The sequence below is a fragment of the Rhipicephalus sanguineus genome, chromosome 10, assembly GCF_013339695.2.
Source record: "Rhipicephalus sanguineus isolate Rsan-2018 chromosome 10, BIME_Rsan_1.4, whole genome shotgun sequence".
NCBI lineage: Eukaryota > Metazoa > Arthropoda > Arachnida > Ixodida > Ixodidae > Rhipicephalus > Rhipicephalus sanguineus.
The window spans coordinates 62,860,697-62,884,017 of record NC_051185.1 but is presented as its reverse complement, the minus strand read 5'-3'; the positions used below and the strand labels follow the sequence as shown (position 1 = coordinate 62,884,017).

At 48.6% G+C, this 23,321-nt stretch overlaps 1 protein-coding gene across 3 annotated transcripts in view; it reads left to right on the top strand.

Moving 5' to 3' along the window:
• Positions 1-9,938: 9,938 nt before the first annotated feature.
• The window catches only part of LOC119371983 (NLR family CARD domain-containing protein 3), a 34,670-nt gene continuing 21,287 nt past the window's right edge, over positions 9,939-23,321 (top strand). Inside the window, exons 1-4 of one of the 3 annotated variants that reach the window (XM_049419916.1) lie at positions 9,939-10,227; positions 19,953-20,087; positions 21,503-21,874; positions 21,942-22,050. In XM_049419916.1, coding sequence (XP_049275873.1) covers positions 10,174-10,227; positions 19,953-20,087; positions 21,503-21,874; positions 21,942-22,050 — 670 coding nt within the window. In that variant the 5' untranslated portion in view covers positions 9,939-10,173. Of the gene's footprint in view, positions 10,228-14,149; positions 14,314-15,987; positions 16,130-19,952; positions 20,088-21,502; positions 21,875-21,941; positions 22,051-23,321 lie in introns of those variants that run through there. The other 2 variants (XM_049419917.1, XM_049419918.1) reach the window with 2 other exon arrangements.

The window sequence follows — 23,321 nt, the reverse complement described above, 5'->3', positions numbered from 1 at the left end:
CTCCTCAGCTTTCCCTTTGATGCCGGAAATAAACGGTCGGAAAGACATGTCGATACGCCTTTTGATACCGATACTTCTCTATTTGAAAATGTCACATACGACGTTGCACAGCGACCGCCCATTGTCGACATCCCTGCGCCTGGCGGAAGTGACGTAGGCTATTGGCACCTTCACCAGTGTCACTCCGCCATATTCAGGCAGCAGCTCCGCCTTTTTGCCCACACGTAATTTCCTCTAGCTTTCGCGGGGTCATTGCACTTCAATGCTTTTCCTTTCGCTCTCTTCCCCGAGACACAAGTGTTTTCACCTCACGCGGCGGAGGACTTGTTTTTTTTTTTTTACCCGTTAATAAACGTCAGTCTAAATTTATGTCATCGAACTGTCGGGGCGCAAACGTCTTTTCCCCTGCTCAACCAAACATCAGGCGCAAGATTTTTCGCGACGTCAAAGCCCAGTGACAGATCTGCTGACGTAAGTAGTCAATAACGCTAGGCATAGTGACGATGGTCCCACGGTAATAATAATAATTAATAATTGTTGGGGTTCAACTTCCCAAAACCGCCATCTCATTATGAGGGACGTCGTAATGGAGGGCTCCGGAAATTTCAACCACCTGGAGTTCTATAACGTGCACCTAAATCCAAGTACACGGGCCTCAAGTATTACTGCCTCTATCGAAAATGTGGCCGCCACGGCCGGGATTTGATCCCGCGACCTTCGGGTCAGCAGTCGAGCACCATAACCACTATAGACCACCGTGGCGTGTTAGAACATCCGCGTAGCAAGTCAAAAGTTAAGAAAATCCAGTCTCTGGCCGGGCCTTTTGTTCTGGACCGCATCACATTTGTTCAAAAAAGTTACAAACAGCTATTTTTAACGGTAGGTAGCCCTTTCATGCATAAATCTGCTCTCGATTATGGGAGTCATCCATTTTAGATGCGAAGCATCTCTTACTCGTGGGTATGTCCCGCGTCGTTGGCGTCCGCACTCACACTACGCATGCGCAACTCTCCTCCTTCCCTATCTCCAACAGCTGCGCGTTACTCTCTCCACTTCTCTACCAGCACCTGCTTGCGCTTCTCCTGCGTTCTCGCTTCTGCTCTCGAGGCGCATGCGCTACTCTCCTCCTCTAGTCTCCTCACCTTCAAGTGTGAATATAAAGCGGGTAGAGCGCTGCGCGCGTTCAGTCCAGCGCTTGCTTCGGTTGACTCTTCTGAAATGCGGGCTCGACATGCCGAAATTCTCTCCTGCGCAACGCCGCGATGAGCGCCAGCGCATGCGCGTCCCCCCCTCTCTCTTCTCTCCTACGCTGCCCCCCTCTCGCGCACCTGTCGACAGCGTTCCCCGCTCGCCCTGTACAGGCTAGAGGGAAGACACGACGCGCGTAGTGTTCCTCTTCGCGTTCCACGACGCGAGGTCGTAGCATGCCCAACGAACGCCAACGGAACGCGATCGTGCAAGTGCTCCGGCTTCGCATCGCCTCATGGTCCCCTTTAGCGGGAGATGGTGTAAAATTTCAAGAAGGCAAATTTATCGAAGTGGCCGGACATTTCCAACACGCACGTACGCTGCGCCTGAGCGTCGATTGTTTTCACATAGCCGAAGTCTATCATAGTTTAAACAGTGGCGTCGATATACACGTTCGCGGACACAACTAAACTCACTAAAATTTGCTTAAATGGCCCGTAAACCACTCCGAGTTCAAATACAAAGAGTATCTTTCTCGCCTGCACTACCCTTCCTACAGGCGCTCGCTCCGCGTGAATGATGTCAGCACTAAGCGTTCAACCTATCAGGATTTCGCACTCTTTGGCTACACGCTGTTGTCTCCGCTTGGGCAGTCGAAAGTGCATAAAACTATGCGAAATTAGTGGATCGCGCATGATAGCCATGCGAGAAAGGGCAGAACGCGCATGCGACTGCGTGGCAAAGCCAGGTATAGGAGACAATTCACGACTGATTTTCCTCGTATATGCACTCTTAAAAAGAAAGTTAGTAAACAGTTAGTAAACGCATGTATTTACTAGCTTCGAGCGCATTTTACTACCATCACAAGATCCCTTTACTAAACAGCAGCTATTGGCCTGGTGTGCGACCGATGGCGGCGCTGCGAACGGCGCCTGTATGACGTCAGAGTGGGGATTCGCGCGCTTTCGTCTGCTACGTAGGCCCAGCGCCGTGTTTAAACCACCGTTGTGGTAAATCTGATCAAAAAAGCAGTTCAATTGGTTATCTTGCGTATGGTCGCTACTGACGCTGTTCGAACAACCGTGGGTCTGCTTTTAACGTTCATTTATAACCACAGCTCTTTGTTTCTTAGAACTGCGGCCGCTTGTCTCCACGGCGAGTGCTGCGCGATGGTGATGTACTGCTCTGTACCTCATTGTACTTCGTCCACTCGTGAAAAGCTTTGACAACTATCCTAAGGACCCAAAGTTGAAGAAGAAGTGGATAGTCAAGCTCAGAATGGGAAAGCGCCCCACGCCTTTCATCGACCGTGTGCAGCAAGCACTTCGCGGACAGTGACTTCTGCTACCCACCGTACGCGGCACTCTTAGGTAAGCTTGTGACCGCGTTTAAGCGCCTCGCCAATACTTAATAGGCGACTTACACCAGGTGCGGTGCCGTCCCACAACCTGCCGCGAAGGTCCCTACACAAGGAGCAGACGACGCGGCCTCCGAATCTCCTCGCAGGAAAGCGCGCCTCGTGAGCTCAGCTGAGCGGCGCAGGATATCCGAGACTATCGGCTGCGTTTGGATGGTGTACATACGTATTTTACTTATGAAGTCAAGCGGTAGCCTAAATTCATAAGCGAAACCTGTTGCCGCTGTTTAGTGCACATTCTCTAAAAGTTTTCACCTGAGGCAGTGTCGACACTTTTTACTTGCCTTTCCGCGTTAATCTCTGTGGCCCTGTGCGTAGTATTGGCCTCGAGGAGTTACGGAGTCGCCCTCTATCGGACGCGCCTCGATTGCGTGGTAGGCAGGATACCGCCGGCGCGCTCCCCATAGGTTTTGCTGTCGGCGCTCTACAAAAACACCTCGCGGAAGCCCTCCAGGGCATTTATGTAAGTACTTTCGAAATGAACTGTGTTCTTTACTGTCACAATAATCATTTTCGACGAACTGAAAGCACAAGATAGTCTACAGTCGCTGTCTCTTTGCAGAAAACCGAGCACCCGCTTCACGCTGTCACCGCGTTGGAGACCCCTGAACCGGCTTCTTGCGTGAAAGGTAGTCACTCGCTGAGTGCAAACTATGTGAAATATCTCGTTAGAGTAGACTGCCTGTATAACCAAACGGAGCATAACAGAAAGAAGCCTCAGGCCAGCGATCGCACGGGTTCGCGACGACTGACGGTGGCCTCTGCATGTATGAGCGTCTGCAATGTATGTTCGTACTGATGGTTTCGCTTTTGCTACGAGCGGCGTTTTGGCACCGCGCTGCGAACTTTAGGCCGCAAAATATGAGAAATTTGTGAGTAAACAAACTACTGTTGCGCGGACGCTATCAGAGCAGTTCAAGAACAATTTCCTTACAACTGCGGCTTCGGTGCGAATGGCAACTTTGTGATCTGCCGTCCCGACGATTCAGTGTTTTTTTTTCTTTTTCGGTCTAAATTCGGGTACGTTTCAATGTCATTTGACAAGTTTTCTCGCACTGCGTATTGATCGGTCTTCTCAGCGGGCAAATGCCGCTGCTTCTGTTTCTTTATTCAGCGCATTCGTTTAGCTTGGTGCTCACACAAAACGTGCAGGCAGGCAGGCAAAGAACTTTATTATTATCCGGAGGCGGCGCTCGACCCCCCTTTAGGGGGTGACACCGGTGGGCCACTCCCACGACGGGACGGGAGGTTAAACTCCACGGCCATGTCGCGGGCCCTCTGGATGGGCCCTAAGCTGGTCTCCTTTGTCTTGGCTAGTGAGCAGATGGTTCCAGTCCGCCTCCGTAGAGGGAGACTCGCTGCTCCCGAATGCACTTTACAACACAAAACGTGAGCAAATGCGACGCCTTTTTTTAATGCTCCTTAATTATCGTTCCGTTTGCATTCCAGTGAACTTGCCGCTCTCTGTCATCAACAAATTCATAGACCAAAGCTTCACCAGTTCGAGATTGCTGGTGGAAGGAGAACCAGTTCCTACGAGACCGAGCATGTAGTAGCATGCGACGCCTAGGAAAAGAAAGGAAATACAGTAACGTTTGCCGGACTTGTTCTGCAAACATCGGACTGTGAACTAGGACCCACATGAACTTGAAATAGCGGGGAATAAAATAGAAGGTATTGCAGCAACCAGCAGCCGCAAAACAGGATATTAATTATTTGGCGTGTACCCCAGCAATTTTGGCAGCAGTGTCGTGTCTAACGCCAACAGGGTGGCAACTTTCCCACGTAAATAAATGAGGCTCCAAGAAAATACATGGGGTTGGCCGGTGGGACGATCACGGAGGCAATGCAAAATTTATGTAGCCTATGAAGCAATGCATGCCTCATCAAATGGGAAGGTTGCCGTCGGCGTCCCGCGTCGGCGGCGTCAACACAAGTGATGCAAAAAATAATCGTCACGTGATGGTGTCACCATATGACGTCATCATGACGTCACAGATCGCCAAAATATGTAGCGTCATTATGACGTCACATAATGTGACGTCACATGATGACGTATTCACACGTAATGGTCGCTTTGCATTGCCTCCGTGATCGGTCACGGAGGCCGTGCAAAAACCGCGTTAGGTGCAGAACGCTTTTGGAGGGGGGCGCGGGAGAATCAATACATCGACTGACAAGAAGATGGCCTTCGCCTTCTAGTTATCTTTAGCGAATGCATAAGGGACCCTGTGCGTTTTTTAATTCAACGTATCTAAACAATGACTTGCGCATCTGCAGCCGATTTTGTGGACACTGAGCACGGGGGCCGACGATCAAGAGGTCGCATTGGATGGTTCTGAGATGGCATCGCACGTGATAAAAGGTAGCGCTTTTACCATCCTGTGGCAGATAAGCATCATTTGCCGGCGGGAAGCGCGCGCGAGCCGTCTCAGTGCGCGCTGTCTGCTACTCACCGAACATCGCACGCCCGACGCAGTAACAAAAGTCTTCGTCGCGGAAGTGCTTGTTGCACACAAGACTCGTAGCGGATGGCTACTTGCCGGTTCTTAGCTTTACAACCCCGCGGTTACCAGTGCAGGCTGACACTGGGCCCCTTTGCGTAAGCGCGGCACTGCGGCACCGAGCGGTAGAGCCCCATGTTCGTCGCATTCGGAGGCAGCCACTCTATTACAATGGTTTCAATTGAGTAGAAAATGAGAGAAAACTTCCGAATTTGAACAGACCGCAGCGCATGTGGGACTTGAAACTCGTTTTCAAAGCACGCGGCAGTGAGCCACAAGCAGCCGACGCGGCCGCTGAGACCACGTGATCCTGCCAAGCACGTCACGCCGACGGTGGCGCCGGCGTTTCCAGTGGTGGGCCTCGAGGCCAATAATCAGTGATTAACTATTTGTTATATTCTAAATACCCCATGCGACGGCCCTGTGCGGAGTTAATATGAACTACGACGTAATATCGTTGTCATTGAACCAACATTACAAGACAAACTGCGATCATGGGCATCGGCAGGGGGGTGTCAACAAGGCGGCACTTGCGCACTTGTTTGCAGGACGAGAGCTGCGACGGTGATGCGATCTCCGTTGATTGCCTCGACCGCGCATTCAACAACGTGGCCTGCGTCGTACACCGCCTCGCCCTCGATGAGGCACCGCGACCTTTCACAAGCTTTACCTACATACTTGTAGTTGCTGGAGAACGACACGCTTACTGAAATATCGAAAGAAACACCCAAACTAATAAGTATCGTACGGCGTAAACAATGATAACGAGCGAGAACACTCACACATAGTTTCACTTTCTTACCAGCAATGCGGTCGGTGGCATCGGCGCACTCGTCGGCCATCCGGGGATTTCTTGGCCCTGTCGATTGGGCCTCAACTAAAACAAGTTCAAGATTACACTCGAAAACATTCGTTGCAGGCGTTAGTTGACCGTCGCGAGGCTGTTCGTTCGACAAAGTTCCCGCCTGAAGCAGACGATCCGCATACAGGAGCAGCGGCTGCTGCAGCGCGGTTGAGAGCGGAGTCCCCGCTCCGACGTCACACGCGAGAGGGCGCCACTCCAAGATCTCGAGGCCAATAGTAAAGCTAGTAAATTTTGGCGTTACTAACCAGGGAAGCTTTCTTAGTGTTTTTCACTAAGTAACTGAGCCACCAATGTTGCCACATGCTTCAATGATGCTGTAGTATATTATTCCATAACTGTGACCGTCTTATGCACAATTTAGACAATCTTTCATTTTCTTGCTTACGTTGTAATAACACTTTTGTGGTACGCGATGGCGCACATATATTCAAATAGTGCGGCCCAAGATAGTGGGTAGAAAACATCGATTATTCTTCTAAATTATATGGCTGCTAACCGGTACACGGTGTGCTATACCAAAGTAAGAGCATAAATATTATCATTCAAGCTGCTGTTAGCGTAGATATAGGGTGCATAGAAGGCTTCATATTCTCTGTATTCGTGAGTGTGTGTTCACGTTTGTGGTCCGTCCATGCAGGTACGTTGCCGTGATGTGTACTTACCACAGGAATTACTTGAAATAATTAGCGTTTATCAGTTAGTGTAAGAGGACAATGCCGTGGCATTTCGTTTTTTTTATTTCATCTTATATGAGCTCGCTTTTGTAATAGAATCAACTTGACGTGGCAATGCACACTCACACAAAAACTAAAGACTAATCCCTAGTTGGGTAATTGTAGTTCACTATAATTTTAGCACGATTACTAAGTTGCTAGTATGGTTACTAACAACTTAGTGACGTATTAACCATTCGATTTAGTACTATTCACTTACTAAGCAGGTAGCGAATTTCACTCAGCTGCATTCAACTACCTTGACTTACTAAGAGGTTAGTGCTTTGCGAAGTGAAACGATGCAAAGCACTATGCAGACGAATGACACAAGATGCAGATGACACAAGAACACGAATCGGACAAGCATTAGCGCAAGGTCCTTGTCCGTTTCGTGTTCTTGTGTCATTCGTCTCAGTTCACATATGCAGCGCATCGTTTCACTTCGCAGTGCCTTACCAACTAGCCCCAGTGGAAGCACTACTAGAGGTTAGTGCTTTTTTGGTGAACATGCCGACTAAAGTCCCTGTTAGTAACAGGGACTTTAGTAACCGCTACTACCCTCGCCGTTACAAACGCAATTATTAGCGGTTACTATCCTTATTAGCAGTTACTGCCGCATTTCTGTGTTTAGAACAAAAGACGAACGATTCAGAGCACTGGTGTAGCCAGGAGGGTGGTCTGGGGGGTTCATTCACCCCTCTCACCCCCAAAATTTTCACATTTCGTGTGTGTAATATTATATATATGCGCACACATACGAACACACGCATGAACATACATAAAAGGGGGGCAGACCCCCTCCCCCCACCTCCGCGCCCGAAAAAAATCCTGTCTAAGCCCCTGATTGGCTCCGTTGTGTTCAGCTGTCCCTGAAACAAAGGAATTGGACAAACGAAGGTGAGGAAAAGACACTTTTCTTTATTACAGGATGCCTTGAGGTCGGGCCGCGTCCTTGGCCCAATACTTGACCTTTTGCTGAGACTGCATGCACATGTTCAGTATACTTTGGGCCTACGTAGGTGTCATTGAAAGACGTGCACCAGATGGCGAAGGAAAGATAGAGAGAGAGAGAATAAGGATAAAAGAAAGCCAGGGAGGATAAAAAGGGTAGAACCAGGTTGGCTACGCTCTACCGGGGAAAGAGGAGAAGTGTTTGAGAAGGGAAAGACTGACCATGGCACCCGACCAGCCACAGAAGGTGGCGGCATTTCCTCCTCAAAGGCGGATGAACACAAGCCTGCACCAATGGGCGCGCACTCGGGACTGACGTCATGAGCGGAACGGCCGGTGGCTCCGCCTTCGGGGAACATCGGCGCGTGCACGAGCGGGACTATTTCTTTCGTAGCTGAGGCGATCGGCTGCTGCGCTTCGGTCGTCTGGGCGGGGCCTCTCCTGTCTTCTTAAGTTGTATCCGACTATAGTGGTCATGGGGCTCGACTGCTGACCCGAAGGTCGCGGGATGAAATCCCGGCAGCGGCGGCCGCATTTTCGATGAAGGCGAAAATGCATGAGGCCCGTGTACTTAGATTTAGGTGCACGTTAAAGAAGCCCAGGTGGACGAAATTTCCGCAGCCATCCACTACGGCATCCTTCATAATTATATTGTGGTTTTGGGACGTTAAACCCCAATAATTAATAAATGTTATTGTTACCATGGGACCGCGCCTCCCAGTTGCGAAAGGCAGGGAAAGCGCTGCTGCAATTTCTGAAGGCCACGGGACTGATTGACCATGATAAACCACAGCGCAACTACCGAGACAATGACGGTAAGAAGGACGAAGCAAGGGGCTGACTTACAACTCGTTTATTTTCTTCAGAAACGTGCATATATGAGCGGCACCGAAGAAGAAAATAGAACACGAAAACAGCAACCACCACAACAACGACGACAACAACAACAAAAACAAAAGAACCAGGAAACAACGTGATAAACCAGCAAAAGATGAAGCCAAGCCATTGACCGTTATCGACCCATGCTCCGTTAAGATAGTTTAACTCTTTCTTGGTGATATGCTATTGACGAAACGCTTACGCATTGATCGACCGTCTGTGCCGTGGAGCACAGAACTGTCACTACGTCCACGGTAATGTAATAACAATAACATCTGGGGTTTTACGTGCCATCACAACGATATGATTATGAGGCACGCCGTAGTGGAGGGCTCCGGAAATTTCGACCATCTGGTGTTCTTTTAACGTGCACTGACATCACACCGTACACGGCATCTAACATTACGCCTCCATGGAAATGTGACCGCCGACACCGGAATTGAACCCGCGACTTTAGGGTCAGCAGCCGAGTTCGTGGCAACAAAAAATATTACGGAGAGGATATTTAGCGAGACGCACGATATCAAGAGATAAAGAAAGTGACGGCGAGTCAGGTTTTTCTTCACCTCTTCTGGAGATAATAATTTCTGGTGTCTTACGTGTCATCGCGCCGTAGTCGGGGACTCTGGATTAATTTTGACCACACGGGGATTTTCACATGCACCTAAATTGAAGTACACGGGTGTTGTTCTCATTTCGCCGCCCTCAATATGCGGCCACTGTCACAGGGAATCGAACCAACGTCCTCGGGGTCACCAGTGAGACAGTTTAGCGTATACAAGCTACCACGGCCGGTGCTTTCGGAAACGAACGTTTAATCGAGGTTATAAGCACTCGTATACTGCGCTGTCTGCCTCCGTGTTTGTTTAACTTTTAGCACTAGAATTTGAAAAACGTTTTTAGCATGTTTCCAGAGCACAACTTCGTCCTCCCTAAATATAGAAAAAAATAATTTAAAAAAAATGTTCAACAGCCCTTTTCGCATGACTGCACCACAGGTTTACACTAGTGGTCGGTAAGCTTGTCTTCGCTTTAAAGAAAAACTATTCCATAAATACGGGTATAGCCAGCGCTTTTAAAATGGCACCGATAGCATTCGGAATGTCAGGCATGACGTTATTCGGATTTTCACAAAGCCAACGTGCTCTGAAATATTTGCTGACGTCAAGAGCGAGTGACGCTGCGTAAATGACGGAGAAACGTTCGCAGGAGTGCTTCTCGCAAATAGACAGCAACGCTGCGTGCATTCCCACCCAGTGTTTACGCCAGGAATAATAATACGAAGAGACGAAGGTAATGTCCTTGACGATTAGGATTGTTCCTAACGTGAATTAAGGTAACAACAAAAAAAGAAAGCACGGTGAGTCAGAGCGCTTATATTTGAACATATGGTCGAAAAATCTCACACGTATATACTGCTGATACTGCTGTTAGTGACACGTGTGTAGAGTGTTTTTTTTCGTGTCTTTTCGCAGCAGTGATTTCATAAAGGCAGATTTGTCGAGAGGCTCATTTGTCGAGAGGCTAGTGTTTTTCTCAGCATAATAAGGAGTGCTTCAGTGTCGGTCGTGTTTCCGTACAGCTGAAGTCAGACTCACAGAGGAGCCGGTGTTGTTTATACATTTGTGCACACAACTAAACTCGCATTTAGCCTTAATGAGTTCTTCAATTGACGAGGAGGCTCTAGAGCCAACGATAGCGGCGAGCAAGGTAGGTGGTTATCCTGATTTCTGGAATGTTAAAAACGCTGGTTAACCGTTATGACTTCGAAGGTTCGCGATGGAGTTTGCGTGGGGGTATAGGATACGAGGAATACAACAGAAAACAAAAAGGGAGTAACAGGGCATTACGCGCTGCTACCGGTTAAAGACGAAAGGAAACTTTAGTAATGATGGAAGTTTAGTTTAAATTTAGTGATGAAGGAAATTTAGTAGTGATGGAGGAAACAAAGAGAACATAAGCGCTTCGCCAGTGCTAACTTAATGCACGGTCCATTTAGTGGTGATGCATTACGGAATAATATAACGTTACGTATATGTAGTGACGGACGAACGCAGAAGTCGAAAGAGGTTAGGTTTTCCTCAAGCCCGAACCAAAAGCACGCGCTGTAACGCGTCAGCGCGCGTAGCTCGGCGTCGCTTCGCGTTCGTAGGGGGGGGGGGGGGAGGGAGAGAGAGAGAGAGCGCAGCGACACGTTTCACGAGTTGCCACGCGTCGCCGCGCGTCATCGTGGAAAAAGCAACCGAAACATTTGCCACTTAATGCATTTCCCTGTATAGCTGCTCACGCGGCTTCATGAAAAAAAAAAATGGCTACAATTTGGTTCTGTCACAAAATGAGCCCTAATTGATCAAGCGTGTCGCTTCCGCAAAGCCGAGCAGAGTCGCAAACCTCTCGCGAGATGGGGACACATTTTCTCTTCTCGAAGCACGGGCGTAAATCACGGGGGGGTCAGGGGGGTCCTGACTCCCCTTGGATTCAGGCTGGGGGGGGGACCCCCCTTGCAGAAAAGTTATCTTCCAAACTCCATATATTTGAATTGCTTGAGAGTTAAGTATAGTGCAAACAACTTTTTTTGTTAATGCCTGTTTATTTGGTAGTGTGTGCATAGGCCTGTGTTCAATACCCTTCAACTATGTGAGACTATTGAAATCGCGAATGCCGCTTGACCGCTTTTGGAGAAGACTCAATAGAACAATGCAATTACATGAGCTGAAAACCCATGCTCGTTTTTCTTTAAATTTTGTTTCAAAGCATAATTTTAATATTTATACAAATAAAAATGAAAACAAAATGGCCGCTGTGGCAAGATGTGTGTCCCCCGTTGTGATTTAACTGGATTTACGCCACTGCATCGAAGACTGAGAAAACCAATTGCATGTATTAACACACGCGCCACCAGAAGAGAAATGTTAATCGTGTTGGCGAAACTATAGGCGCTGTACGACGAGCTCGCACTGGATCGCGAATGGCATCGAGGCTTCCGCCTAACAAGGCCTAACGTACCCACCAGCGTAGCCATAAGTGAATGCAACCGGTTATTTTTTATTGCGATAGCAATTATATGGACAGTCTCGGCTGGATTTTGCCGTCGCCGCCGTCATGCACCGTATATATATAAATATATATATATATATATCAAAGTCCCAAATAATAATTCAGAAAAATGCTTCCGAAACACGGAATCGAACCAGCGACCTCTTGCTCCGCAGCGCGTGACGACCACTACGCCAGAAAGCGCAGGTCCTTCAGGAAGCTAACGGCGAGCATTATATACACACTCTTTACCGCTGGCAGGACTCGGAGACGGCAGGCGCTTATAAGCGTTTCTTCTTTACCAGCGAGATGGCGCGAGGAGCGCGACGGGCGGATTTAAAAGTCGTCGGCGAGCTCGCTCGCTTCTTCTTATATTTGCGCAGGGAGAACCTTGCCCTTCCGCTGTCTGCTCACGCGGTTTTCTCGTGGTGAGGAGAAGAGGGATGTTTCGAGCTTTCACCGTGATGTCCGCGCTCATGTTACGGAGCGTACGAAAGTCACTCGAGCTCAAGGGACGCTGCTAAAGGAACAAACCGAAGATGAGCGCGAACTATCAAGTGTCACAGCTCGACACTTGAAGCACGCTAGTTTCCTTCGCTGCTTCGGCCGCCTTTGCAACAGGAGCGCTGTTCAAACTGAGAGTATCCATTGGCGAGCCTCACTTCGTATAGCATTAGTTTCTTGCTATCGCATTCATTGCTTCGCCCTTCCGGCGAAACTGTGCCTTTTTTTTTTACCAAACAAATCAACTTATTTGTTCTCAAAAGTTTGAGTATCTTCGTTCCCAGTGACACTGTCAAGAGCGTTGCAGGCCTTGTCAGGCCATGTGCTCAGTATAGAGAAGCCAGTCCGAAGAGCAGCCGCCGTACCACCGATGGCCCCAACGCATGTCTGACAGACATCTTCCCCAACATTTTTTTTACATATGCTGTGACTTTTTTTGTGTTCATTCAAGTCTTCGCTGCATCGCGATTTCCATCATCTGCAAATGACATTATATCGTGCCGTGGAGCAGCTCACGGCACCTTATGTCATTTTATGTCTCGAATGTCATATATATACAAATAACGCTGAACCTTCTCGTGCGACGTGGCAACGAAAAGCGTTAAGCGAAATGTCAGAGAGGCGGTTTATTGTATAGTAGCCATGGAAAAAAAACGGCTCTGGGCAACTATACCGAAAGGGCAAAGACGAAGTAAGGAGGACGACATTTTAAAATAATTCAAAGGGAAGCGCTTTAATGATTATTTGAAGCGAGGTCTCGTTCCCTTAGAGCGTGTATAGTTATAAAGCGAAATTCAGTGAAGAAGAAAAGTGTGCATGCTGTGGGGAAGCTATTGAGTCCACGACGGAGCATGTTGAGATATGCACCCGGTTGTATACATTTGGGCACTAGCCTACATGAAGCCTTGGGTTTTCGGGACAACAATGGAATGGAACGTCCGCGATAGAAATAAGTAAAGGATGGTTGGAAGACCCGTGGCGGAAACGTCTTGCGCACAGGATGGGTTTGTGAAAATTTATGAGCCCCAAAAACTCGCGCAACTTTTGGAACTTTCGAGAGGGAAAGTCGTCGATCGCCAGCACCCGTTATTTTCGTGGCTTGATGAAATGCCATGGTGAAATGGTGAAAATGCCATGACCGAGAATACAGTGCTACAGCTCCGAGAATGCACTTCTGGGGCTTTATAGGACATTCCATCCAGTCACACAAATAGAATGCGTTCGAAGGTCTCCTTGTGCTCCTCGTCTGTGCGGCTTACAACTAGAATGTCGTCGAGGCCGATGAAGATTAATGGGAGTCCATGCGTGAGCTCGTCCATGGACCCTTGAAGTGTTCGCCACCTCATTCTTCAAACCGTAAGGGATATGCACAAACTCAAATAGGCCGAATGTTGCAGTGATTGCTGCCCTCGGAACATGTCACCATGTTCTACCAGAAATCGATCTTGCTGTATATTTTGGTTCCTGCGAGACGAGCGCCGAACTCATGTATGTGGGGAAGGGGATATTGATCCGGAGCAAAGTGACGGCATTCAAAGCTCGATAATCACCACAAGGTCGCCAGTCGCCATTGTCCTGCTTTGGTGCCAGATGGAGAGGCCAATTGCTGGAGCGGGAAGGACGAATAACGCCGAGCTGAAGCATGTGTTCGAACTCACGGCGGGCGTCATCCAACCTCATTCCGACGAGCCTTCGTGCACGGGCGGCGACAGGTGGGCCGGTGGTGGCGATATGATGCGTCACCTTATGTTTCACGGGCAGTTCATCATTTCGGCGGGGCTTCGTGAGTTGCGGGTACTCAGAGAATACCTTGTCGCACGTTGAGACCGGCCGAAATGTATACAGATGTCAGATTATGTGAGTTTGAACTGTACGCCAAGTACAGCGAGGGATCTGATGTTACCCTTTAGGCGCCGAGCGCGAGCACTCGCATGCAGGTTGAAATGGCGGAGAAAGTCAGGCCCCAGTATGGCAAAGTTGACGTCGGCGATCACGAGCACCTGTGCAGGCGCACGAGTCCGACGTTTAATGTCATAGTCGGAGCCCATCCGACGCGATGGCAGTGTTGCTCACTGCATGGAGCGCGGGTGTGTACTTGCTGCGTTGGCGATCTCCGGCTCGAACGAGGGGCCATCAGATTTTTCCCTCTTCTTTCTTAAAGGGACTGTCTGCCGTCCTTCATCGCTTTTCTGTTTTGTACCGCAATAGAAAGCGTACCGTCTGAAGTGTCCAACCATGCAGCGGTTTCTCTGGAAAGTGAGTAGAAATTTTTAAAACAGAATTTTTCGATCTGCATTCGGTCTTCTTTCATTGGCGTGAAACATGCCCACAACACTGGTTGGTGGACGCGATGACGATTGTAGTGCCGGTAAAAATTAAAACCGAAAGCACATGTGATTCTTGAAGGATTACTTTATTTTCGCTGAACACTATTGTAATGAATGTAACAGTCGTTTTCAGCGTGCTAGCGGTTAAAGCCTTATTATACGATTACAGAACACTTGTCTTGCTGTAATCGCAGTCTATGCGTTTATTTTAGCACTGCTGTCGCAATGCAAGCCAAGTTTATTTATCAAAGAGAGACAGTAAATGCGCGCCTTCACAGAGCAGCACATGTGAGACATCGTAACAATACAGCGGCACATTACGACCAGCGCGGAGAGCCACATGGCATAGCACATGAGTTGAAGCAGAAGAAATTGATGATGGCGCCGCAAGCAGCGCCACCGAGCGCCTTTTTGGATGCGTGAGAAAAAACAGGGTCTAAAATTACTCTCTGACGCAACGGAAAGGTGCCTCAAGTGCATAAAATACAATTTCAAGTTATACATGTTTGTTTTTAAGCAAAACGAGTCTACCTGCGAGGATTTCTTGGCATACCAGTGGATTGAACCACATCGCCGTTGGGTGACGCTAGCGGTCATTCTTTCACGATTTTCAACATCAAATTAAAAATATAATTCCTTTTTATGGGGCAAAAGCATGCTCGTTGCTGCCGATGTGACGAACGATCTTCTCATTTTCACCACAATCAGAAAATATTTCCGAGCGGTAGACAGTCCCTTTAAGTACCGACAACCATTGAAGCGCCGCCGACGAATCTCATTGGCTAACGCTCGTTTTCGGTAGCCATGTTCTTCCTAACGCTTTTCCAGCATCTGGTGACACGCGTCCCCTGCTCACTAATGACGGGGGGTTGGCGGGAGGAGAAAGGCGCGTCGCGTTCGCATATTATCCGCTGAAAGGCGATTGGCTAATGTACTTAGACTTACGTGGCTTTGTAAATCTTCCGAGTTAGGAAGAAAATGGCGGCAGACGCCGGCTGCGCGTGAGAGAGGGCCGGGAGAGGAGGCAGTTGTCGGTGCTTAGGTCAAAGGGAAAGATCTAGGGGTTTGACTACTGGCCGGATGGTAATTTGTGACCGAACACTTTTTCGTAACTTAAAAACGACCTTTCCATTAAACAGCCAGTGCGTTTTGTAGAAACCATTCAACGAGATATATAGGTGCTGTCGTACTTAGAAAACAGAACATTTCGTAAACCATGCTTGTACTTCACGAGCGACGGGCGACGGGTGTGCCAATAAAACGACAACAGAAGTCTTCTGTATCTGTACTCTACCAGCCATCCGTAACAATACAAACTGTGCAGATAGTTCGACAACAGAAGACCCCGTCTTGTGTATCTACACCTTGCGGGCCAGCCGTTAAAATAGTGTTTTGCAATAATCACAAAATACAAGTCCCTTTACGGTGCATACGTGCATTAAAAAGAATGCTCTGCACATTGCCTCCACAAACGACGTTCCTTCAGTGAGCAGCTGCTGCTCACAAAGAACAAAGCCATTGTTCTTGCACACACCTGGAGGAATGATTAATCGCAAATACGTCATAATCCCCAACGAACTTTATTTCATAAAATTGTTCAGTAGCAAACATCCTTGAAGTATGTGACTTCCCACTTCATAGAAGGGCGCAAGAAAGTTCGCTATTCCCGAACACAGTGACAAACCTTGAAAAACAAGCTGTCTGCGAGGTGCAGCGCCAGTACGTCCTTCCGTACGAGGCATGGGGTAAGCATGGCTTGTTCTTGCGATTGAAGAAACAAAGCAACGCTATTGAGCAAAATATATCTTTTAATGCCGATGATGCTGAATCAAACAAATATTTCAAACCAAAAGAACAGTATGTTCATGTAAGATTGGCCGAGTATGTCTTGTAACCATGTTCTATTTTAATGAGAAAATGCTATTTTACTCACCAAGTGTCGCGGACAACTAAATCTGTTTTGCAAGAAAAACACGTTAAATACACAAGTGCTCTCGGTGAGCCAGAATCGCGTAGCATGGGGAACAGCGGAGTTCCAAAAAAAAAGCAAGCCTCAAAAGACATCATTTTACCGAAAGAATATTTCAGATTGGTTCATTGCTGACTATGGGCACTAACTGAACTCTAGAGGTTGTGGTGTGAGGTAAGGTATAAGATGCTAACTTCTAAAACAAACAAATGAAAATTAAAGCTTGTTGTCAAAGCAATGTACAAGAAGTTCGAAGTTGTGTCATATCATAAATTCATAATGTACAGCACAATTTAAAACGGTACAACAAGGCTTGTTGCTGAGCTAGTTGGTTCATTACTTGAGAAAAATAGGCATGGCTCAAAAAGGACGGGGACGAATTGAAGACATGCACTGACAAACTCGGGCGCCAACTTCCAACTGTTTATTACCAGAAACCGCGCTGATTCATACACGCTGACGAACAAGGTAATTTCATACCAGATATTGTAACATGGATGAACTAACAAATTATCATGAGCCAGTAATCTAACAGGTTCGAAAGACATGCACTGGAAACTGCATTGACCCGAGCTGTCAAATCATGCTAGCACACTAGAACACGTGTCCATTACAGGATCAATTCGAGTGATATATACGCAAAAGAGGCAGTGTACAACCTAAACTCGACACGTCTAGAAGCTATCTTTCAAGAACATCACTTCTTTCTTTGTCACTTAAATCTATAGTGATGGCGCGCTAACACACTGACCACCTGTTCTATTTATTAGGACCCCCTTTCTGGGCAGCTGCTTGCTCTCCTTAGAAATGTGGTTTGGCTGAAATGTGGCGCACAACCACAGCGCTTGCAATGACCTGCGAAATGTCTGTGCAGAAATAGCTTTTGCGAATTTGACGCTTAGGCTGATCGTCATGTCGACCATGGCCGATGACTCTTTTCGCTGATTAGTGCGTGACCGAGTGGGCGTGTTTACCATATATCTGCCTCAAATCATTATTTTTCATTAATGTTACTCCCGTTATACTTCGGCGCTACTTTCATAACTTCCAATGCTTGACGATCAGGAGTGTTTTCGCATTTCGGGCTTGGGTGGTCAAAGGGCATGTCAGCTGCTAAAAAGGCCCAGTATTGGCTAATTTGTGTTTACAGTGTAGCTTGCAAAAACACGCCCTCCGAGATCTGTGTCTTCTCTTTTTTTATCTATTCTCATTATTCTTTCCGTCTATTCTGTGAGCAGGTTCACGTAACGTTCCGGATGGGGCGAGAGTATTAGGGAGAAAGGAGAGCAGAGCAGCGATCTGAGTAAATGAAAGCGACAGAAAAGGAAGCAATTGAAACGGGCGCTCGCGTTTCGGCACCGGCACGCGCACCTGACGGCTTCTCCGGGATGTCCCGTGGAGTTGTATACGGCCGCGGGGGTGCGACACCGTAACTGCTAGTCCCTCCCCCGCTCCCCTCACCAGCACTACCACGTGGTATACCACGTGACGCGCTAACGAGAAGACGCGCGTACATGTTCAGTTGTCGAAAGCACAGAGCAATCTTTTAAGTGCGTTTGGTTCGCAGAAAGCTTGCCTGTTTCACTCGGAAAAGTTAGCAGGCCAGCGCTCTAGAACACGGAATGGCCCGAGCTTGTGCGCACACAGTAAAGCGAGGCGCGCACAGGGCCGTACCGTACAGAAACACGTGTGACTGTTTTCAAGTACGGAGCGGTGTGTAATCTGCATGTGGCTGCAGCTGCGTGTCTACGCTGCAGACGATTGTGCCGCAACATTTCGCGCAGCTGGTCGATACATCTCCGAGTTGGGTGTCGATCGCCGTGCTAGAAGTCCGCACGCGGGTCAAGAGAAGTGCCGCAGGCAGGTTCAGTAGTGGCGCAGAAGTTGACTTGTATACGCCTTTATTTCGCCCGGAGTAACAAGGTTAGTGCTGGAAACCAAATAGTTCACGATGTCGCGGTTCGACATTTCTGGGGAGGCGGAGATGTTCGAAGTCGTATCCGTTCCGGGTCGAAGCGTGTAGGGATCCACTCCGTCGCACAACCGCACCTTTTCCTCATAGCGAGAACACGCTTGCCCTATCAGTTCCGAATAGTACGCCGCATTTAACGGCTACCTTGTGCCAGCCGGAGGCATGATGCACAATAAATGGCTCGCGAAAAAGAAAGTGACCGTGGCAATGCGGCTCCGTCAGCTCCGCCGTATACTGAACACTGTAGCCGTACGGCTGGTATACGTACGGCTTGTCTGTGCGGCTGTTCACCAATATGGCCGCCGCAGTATAGGACCGCAGCAATGGTGACGTCACGTGCAAGCCATGCTTAGATTCTGTACGAGACTGTCAAGCCGAAAGGTTGCGCCGAAGTTGGTCGCCGGCGTTGCCACGAGTGGTCAGCTATCTCAAGTGCACTCGTAAGGAAGTCTGTCCTTGAGGTGCGCGAGTCGGCCTCCTGTTTCCGAATATCTCGTATACCGATGATAGGTAGTTGTGGCGAAGACGAGCAGTCGAAGATGCGGTCGGCGAGTGCAGCTAGCCGGTCGAGACTCATATCGTGTGATATATAGTATATGTGTGTGGTCTCTATAGGAGGCGTCTTAAAAACAATTCGCGCAAAATTGGAAGCTCAGTTGCGCTTGCTTGCGGAGTGCTCACCTATAGTAACTGACGCATCCGGTGCAGCAGTTGTGACGGTCGTTGGTCAACGCGAGTTCCTCGGAAAGAAGCTGCTCGAGCCTATACTCTGTTGCGATCGCTCGAGGCGCTGCAGGACCGTGCGTTTCAGGTCGTCGTTGCAGAAGGCATACCCGCAAGCAAGTCGTCTATGGCATCGGCGATGTCGGAGGGTAGCGCGGCGACGATGTGCAGGTACTTTACAGCCTGCGCCGAAACGGAGAACGAGCCTCTACATGCGGAAACCAAACTGGGGGATTCATGGACCGAAAGCTGGGAAGCTGACGTTGAAGCTGAAGGGCAGAGAGGCGAACTTATGTTCTGTGTTTTGACCATGTCTGCTCTTGCTCTTGGGGGGGGGGGGGGGGGGAGCAAGAGCGGCAAGAGAAAATTTGGGGGAGGGGTAGCCGTCCTTCCGGCTTGAAGACGTGTGTGCACACGATGATGGACGCGGTCAAGGATTATCTGTACACAACGTGATAGGCGCAAGGGGCTGATTTCGCATATCCATAATTTGAGCGCGCTCTAATAATAACAATAATAATAATAATAATAATAATAATAATAATAATAATAATAATAATAATAATAATAATACTAATAATAATAATAATAATAATAATAATAATAATAATAATAATTGGCAGAACGGTCCTTGACGCCCGAAACCAACCTGTTTCCGTGTTGCACGCCTCTTACGCCGTCGTTTAATTATATTATGCCCAAGCTATCTTCAAGGCCAAGCTTTCGAATAAAGAAAGAGTGGGCTCTATAAAATTGATCAGACGAACTACAGGCCCTTACGTTGCTATATCGCACTTGAAACTACGATATAATTTCATCATATATCCTGACTACGCACAGTTACTTTTCGTAAAACCACTATATGAGAACGCGTATTGATAACAAAGTTTGTCCATGACTGCAGATGGACCGAGCATGCACGTTCCGTGCGCTCTTACCCTTCGTCATCGGCTACTGCGTCCCGTCCATCTACGTGCTGATAGCAATGGCCTACCGGCTATGCTACGACTTCGAAGAGGTCGTATACACAGACGAAGGCGTGAGTGAATTCTTTATTCTATGCTTGGACCACTAGCCGAGGGTGAGTCTCCATCCCGTATTTCCTTTGCACGTGTTAAAGAGGACAAGGCTCCTGCGAGTTCCCTCCGTGCGAGCGCTTTGTATACAATGAATTAAGTTCCTCCGTGCTTCTTGCAGCGCATCAGGGCGTGCCAGAATTTTTTCGGGGGGTGGGGGGTGCAACCATGCTAGTAAACGCTCGTGACGCATTTCCGCGCGGTCTGTCGTCGTCGGGCTCGTAGTCTGATAGCGACGATTTTCTTGCGGCGGGGATGGAAGGAATTTTCGACGTGGCGAATCACCTCAGGTTTGACCCGCTGGCGAGGAGCGATTCGTCGGGAAGCGCGTCAAAACAGAAATGGCGGCTACGACGTCATCATAACTTGTACCGGCTGCAACGATTACGTAGGGGAAGTAGGGGGGTCACCTCGGGTCACCTCCGAGGGTGTCAATGCACCAGGTGCGGCCTATAATGCTGGATCGCGCTCGCGAACTACAAAATTCATATAAAATGCCTTCCAAGCTTTATTCGCTGTCGATATTTTGCAGATGGTACACGCACGTACACGGAAATCGATCCAGCAGGCTATCTCGGCCGCGAAATTTTGTGTCAGTACCCCTTTAAGATGGCTGACCTCAAAATGAGTCGATATCAATAGCGAATTCGACTGCTGGTTGCTGCGCTCACACTATGTCGCGGCAATGGGGAACCATCGCGAGATTGCAGCCAGAGAAACAGCAAATCAGTCAACTCTCTACGCTACTATCGCTCGGGTGATGGCAACAGCAGCTTTGCGGCGAGTTCTTCGTGTCCGACGTCGGGAAGTTCACCCCTTGCGTCCCCTAGGGAGCAGTGGAGAAACTAATGTGCAAAAATGTTTCATTCAGATGCCGTGAAGCGGCTTCCGCGTCCGCGCTGTGCCGATAAACGCGTACGCCTCGGGTCAACTGCAAACAATATAAAAATAATAAACGAAGGTCATAGGGTCTTCACATATATTAAAAAAAGACTGCTTATATTGCCCCTGAAAAAATGTCTTCTCAGTAATGCACCTGTTTTTAGAGGTCGACCTCAATGGGAACGGTGTAAGCTTGGTCTTTGTAAGCTGGCTTTCCCACAAAGGTGTTGCAGTGAACCCTACTAAGAATACGGTCTTGTAGGTACGCTTGGCAAACGTCGCTGGCAGTGTCGTCGTCGATGTGTCGTGGTGGACTCACAACGTGGCCTTTGATAGTAATGAGCATCAGCCTATGTCACCTTTGTGTCGTGTGCTAAAAACAACTTCGCCAGTCATCCACCTTCAGAGAGTGGAATGACTCACAAGTTTGTATGTTTGTTCTTTATTACAATAAGCTTACCATAATCTATGGAGTAAAACCGCGTACGTCTTGCAGGTGACCAACGTGTTCACGAGCATAAGTCGAGTGACAGCGACGCCGCCCTGGTCAGTGGGCTGGGTCGCAGCCACGGTCGTTCATCTGGCCTGCATCGTGTGGATCAACAGCGACTTCGCGTACTTCTGGTACGCCCGTGAAACGCTGCTGCCGCAGGGAGAGCGAGACGTGTACCGCAGCGCGGTGCAGTTCGCGCGCCACCTGCAGTGGCAGGGTGCGGTCGCGCTCGTGCTGATTTCCACCGTGCCAGTTAATTACTCACTGACGCTGCATTTCACGTTCGTGACGACGTACTTCGTCGCCGACGTCCTCTATCTTCGCACCGTGGACGACTTGGAAGCGGAACTCTTGGCATGCTGCAAGGACTCCATGGTACGGCGTCTCTCGCAGTTTCTTTCTTGCTCTTCGGTTTGTGAATGCCAGTCCGTCTTCGATGCAGGTATCCTCCTTGTACTTTCATCACCGCGCAGCTAACAACGTGATGAAGGTAATGACTGTGTGCATCCTGCTGAACTTGGTGGCCTTCTACGTTGCGACGCTCTCATACGGTGAGATTCCTAGTTCTTTCTTTCTTTTTGCGCAATGTTGCAAGTACAGAGAGAGAGAGAGAGAGAGAGAGAGGGGGGGGGGGGGGGGGTCAAAAGTTCGCAGGCCGCTATCCCTTGTATTAATATGGCAGCGTGGCCTGCGAACTTTTGACCACCCCTGTACTTGTCGCGTACCCATGAAATCGAAATGACACAAAGAATCACTGCTGTACAGCGTTTATTGGTATGCGTTCGCTTGCTTTGCGCTAGGCATATCGGAAGTGACAGTGTATACAACAAGTGGGAAGCCTACGAGATATATGCTCAATGCTATGGCGCTTCCATTCTCCGCGTTGCTGTCAAGAAGTTCTTACCTTGTACAACGACATAGAAAACAATAAGAAACACCTGAATTCGGGTATACAGAGCCTGCACTGCGGAGTTATCACATTGCATATCCAGCCATTAGTTGAGAAAGTAACATCCTGTCAATAGGAATGTCAATGTGTCAAAGTAGCTTCTGAAGCTGAGCACGAATCTGCGGTCGTGCCATACCTGACGACACTATACCGATGTTCAAGGAATATAAGATGGAAAGTCATACAGAGGTTATTTATTTATATGTTTTTAAACGAGTACGCTCGCGACTATACTGAAGCACCAGGGCTCCGAGGCTACCGTAAATAATGCTTAATCGGCGCACCCCGAACGATCTGTTACTAAGATACAAATAAAAAGATCAAAATTGTCACCAAGCCGTATGCGCATAGCCTATAGCGGCTAGTGCAATACGTTAAGTATAGCTTCGTGGTTGACATCATATATTTCATAAACAACCCAGCATACAATCGCATCAGAGTCCTTCCGGTGTTAGGCCAATACGTCACCACGTTGATAGCATTGTGTGTAAATGAGCGACCTCAAATGCGTCCGACAATAAGTCTAGACAGATGCTTTATAATGTCGAAGGAAGTGCCCTTTGCAGACGTGGCTTCGATGCTTTGTTTGGGCACGGAAATAAAATTTCCAAAGACGTTCCAGATTGCAGCTGTTTTCACCTCGACGATGCGGCTCATGCATAGGCGTGCGCAGGGTTCGCCATTAGGAGGAGGAGGGGGGGGGGGAATTTCACAGCACCCCCCGTTCCCCCCCAGCTGATTGGTCGAGTCCGGAAGGAAACATACTTAGCAATGGATACAAACATGAAAATGGAGCTACGACGTCCCTCTCACAACGCCCTGCCTATGTTGCCGGCTTTCCGGGTTAAAGGGGGGAAGCAACGGGGGGGGGTT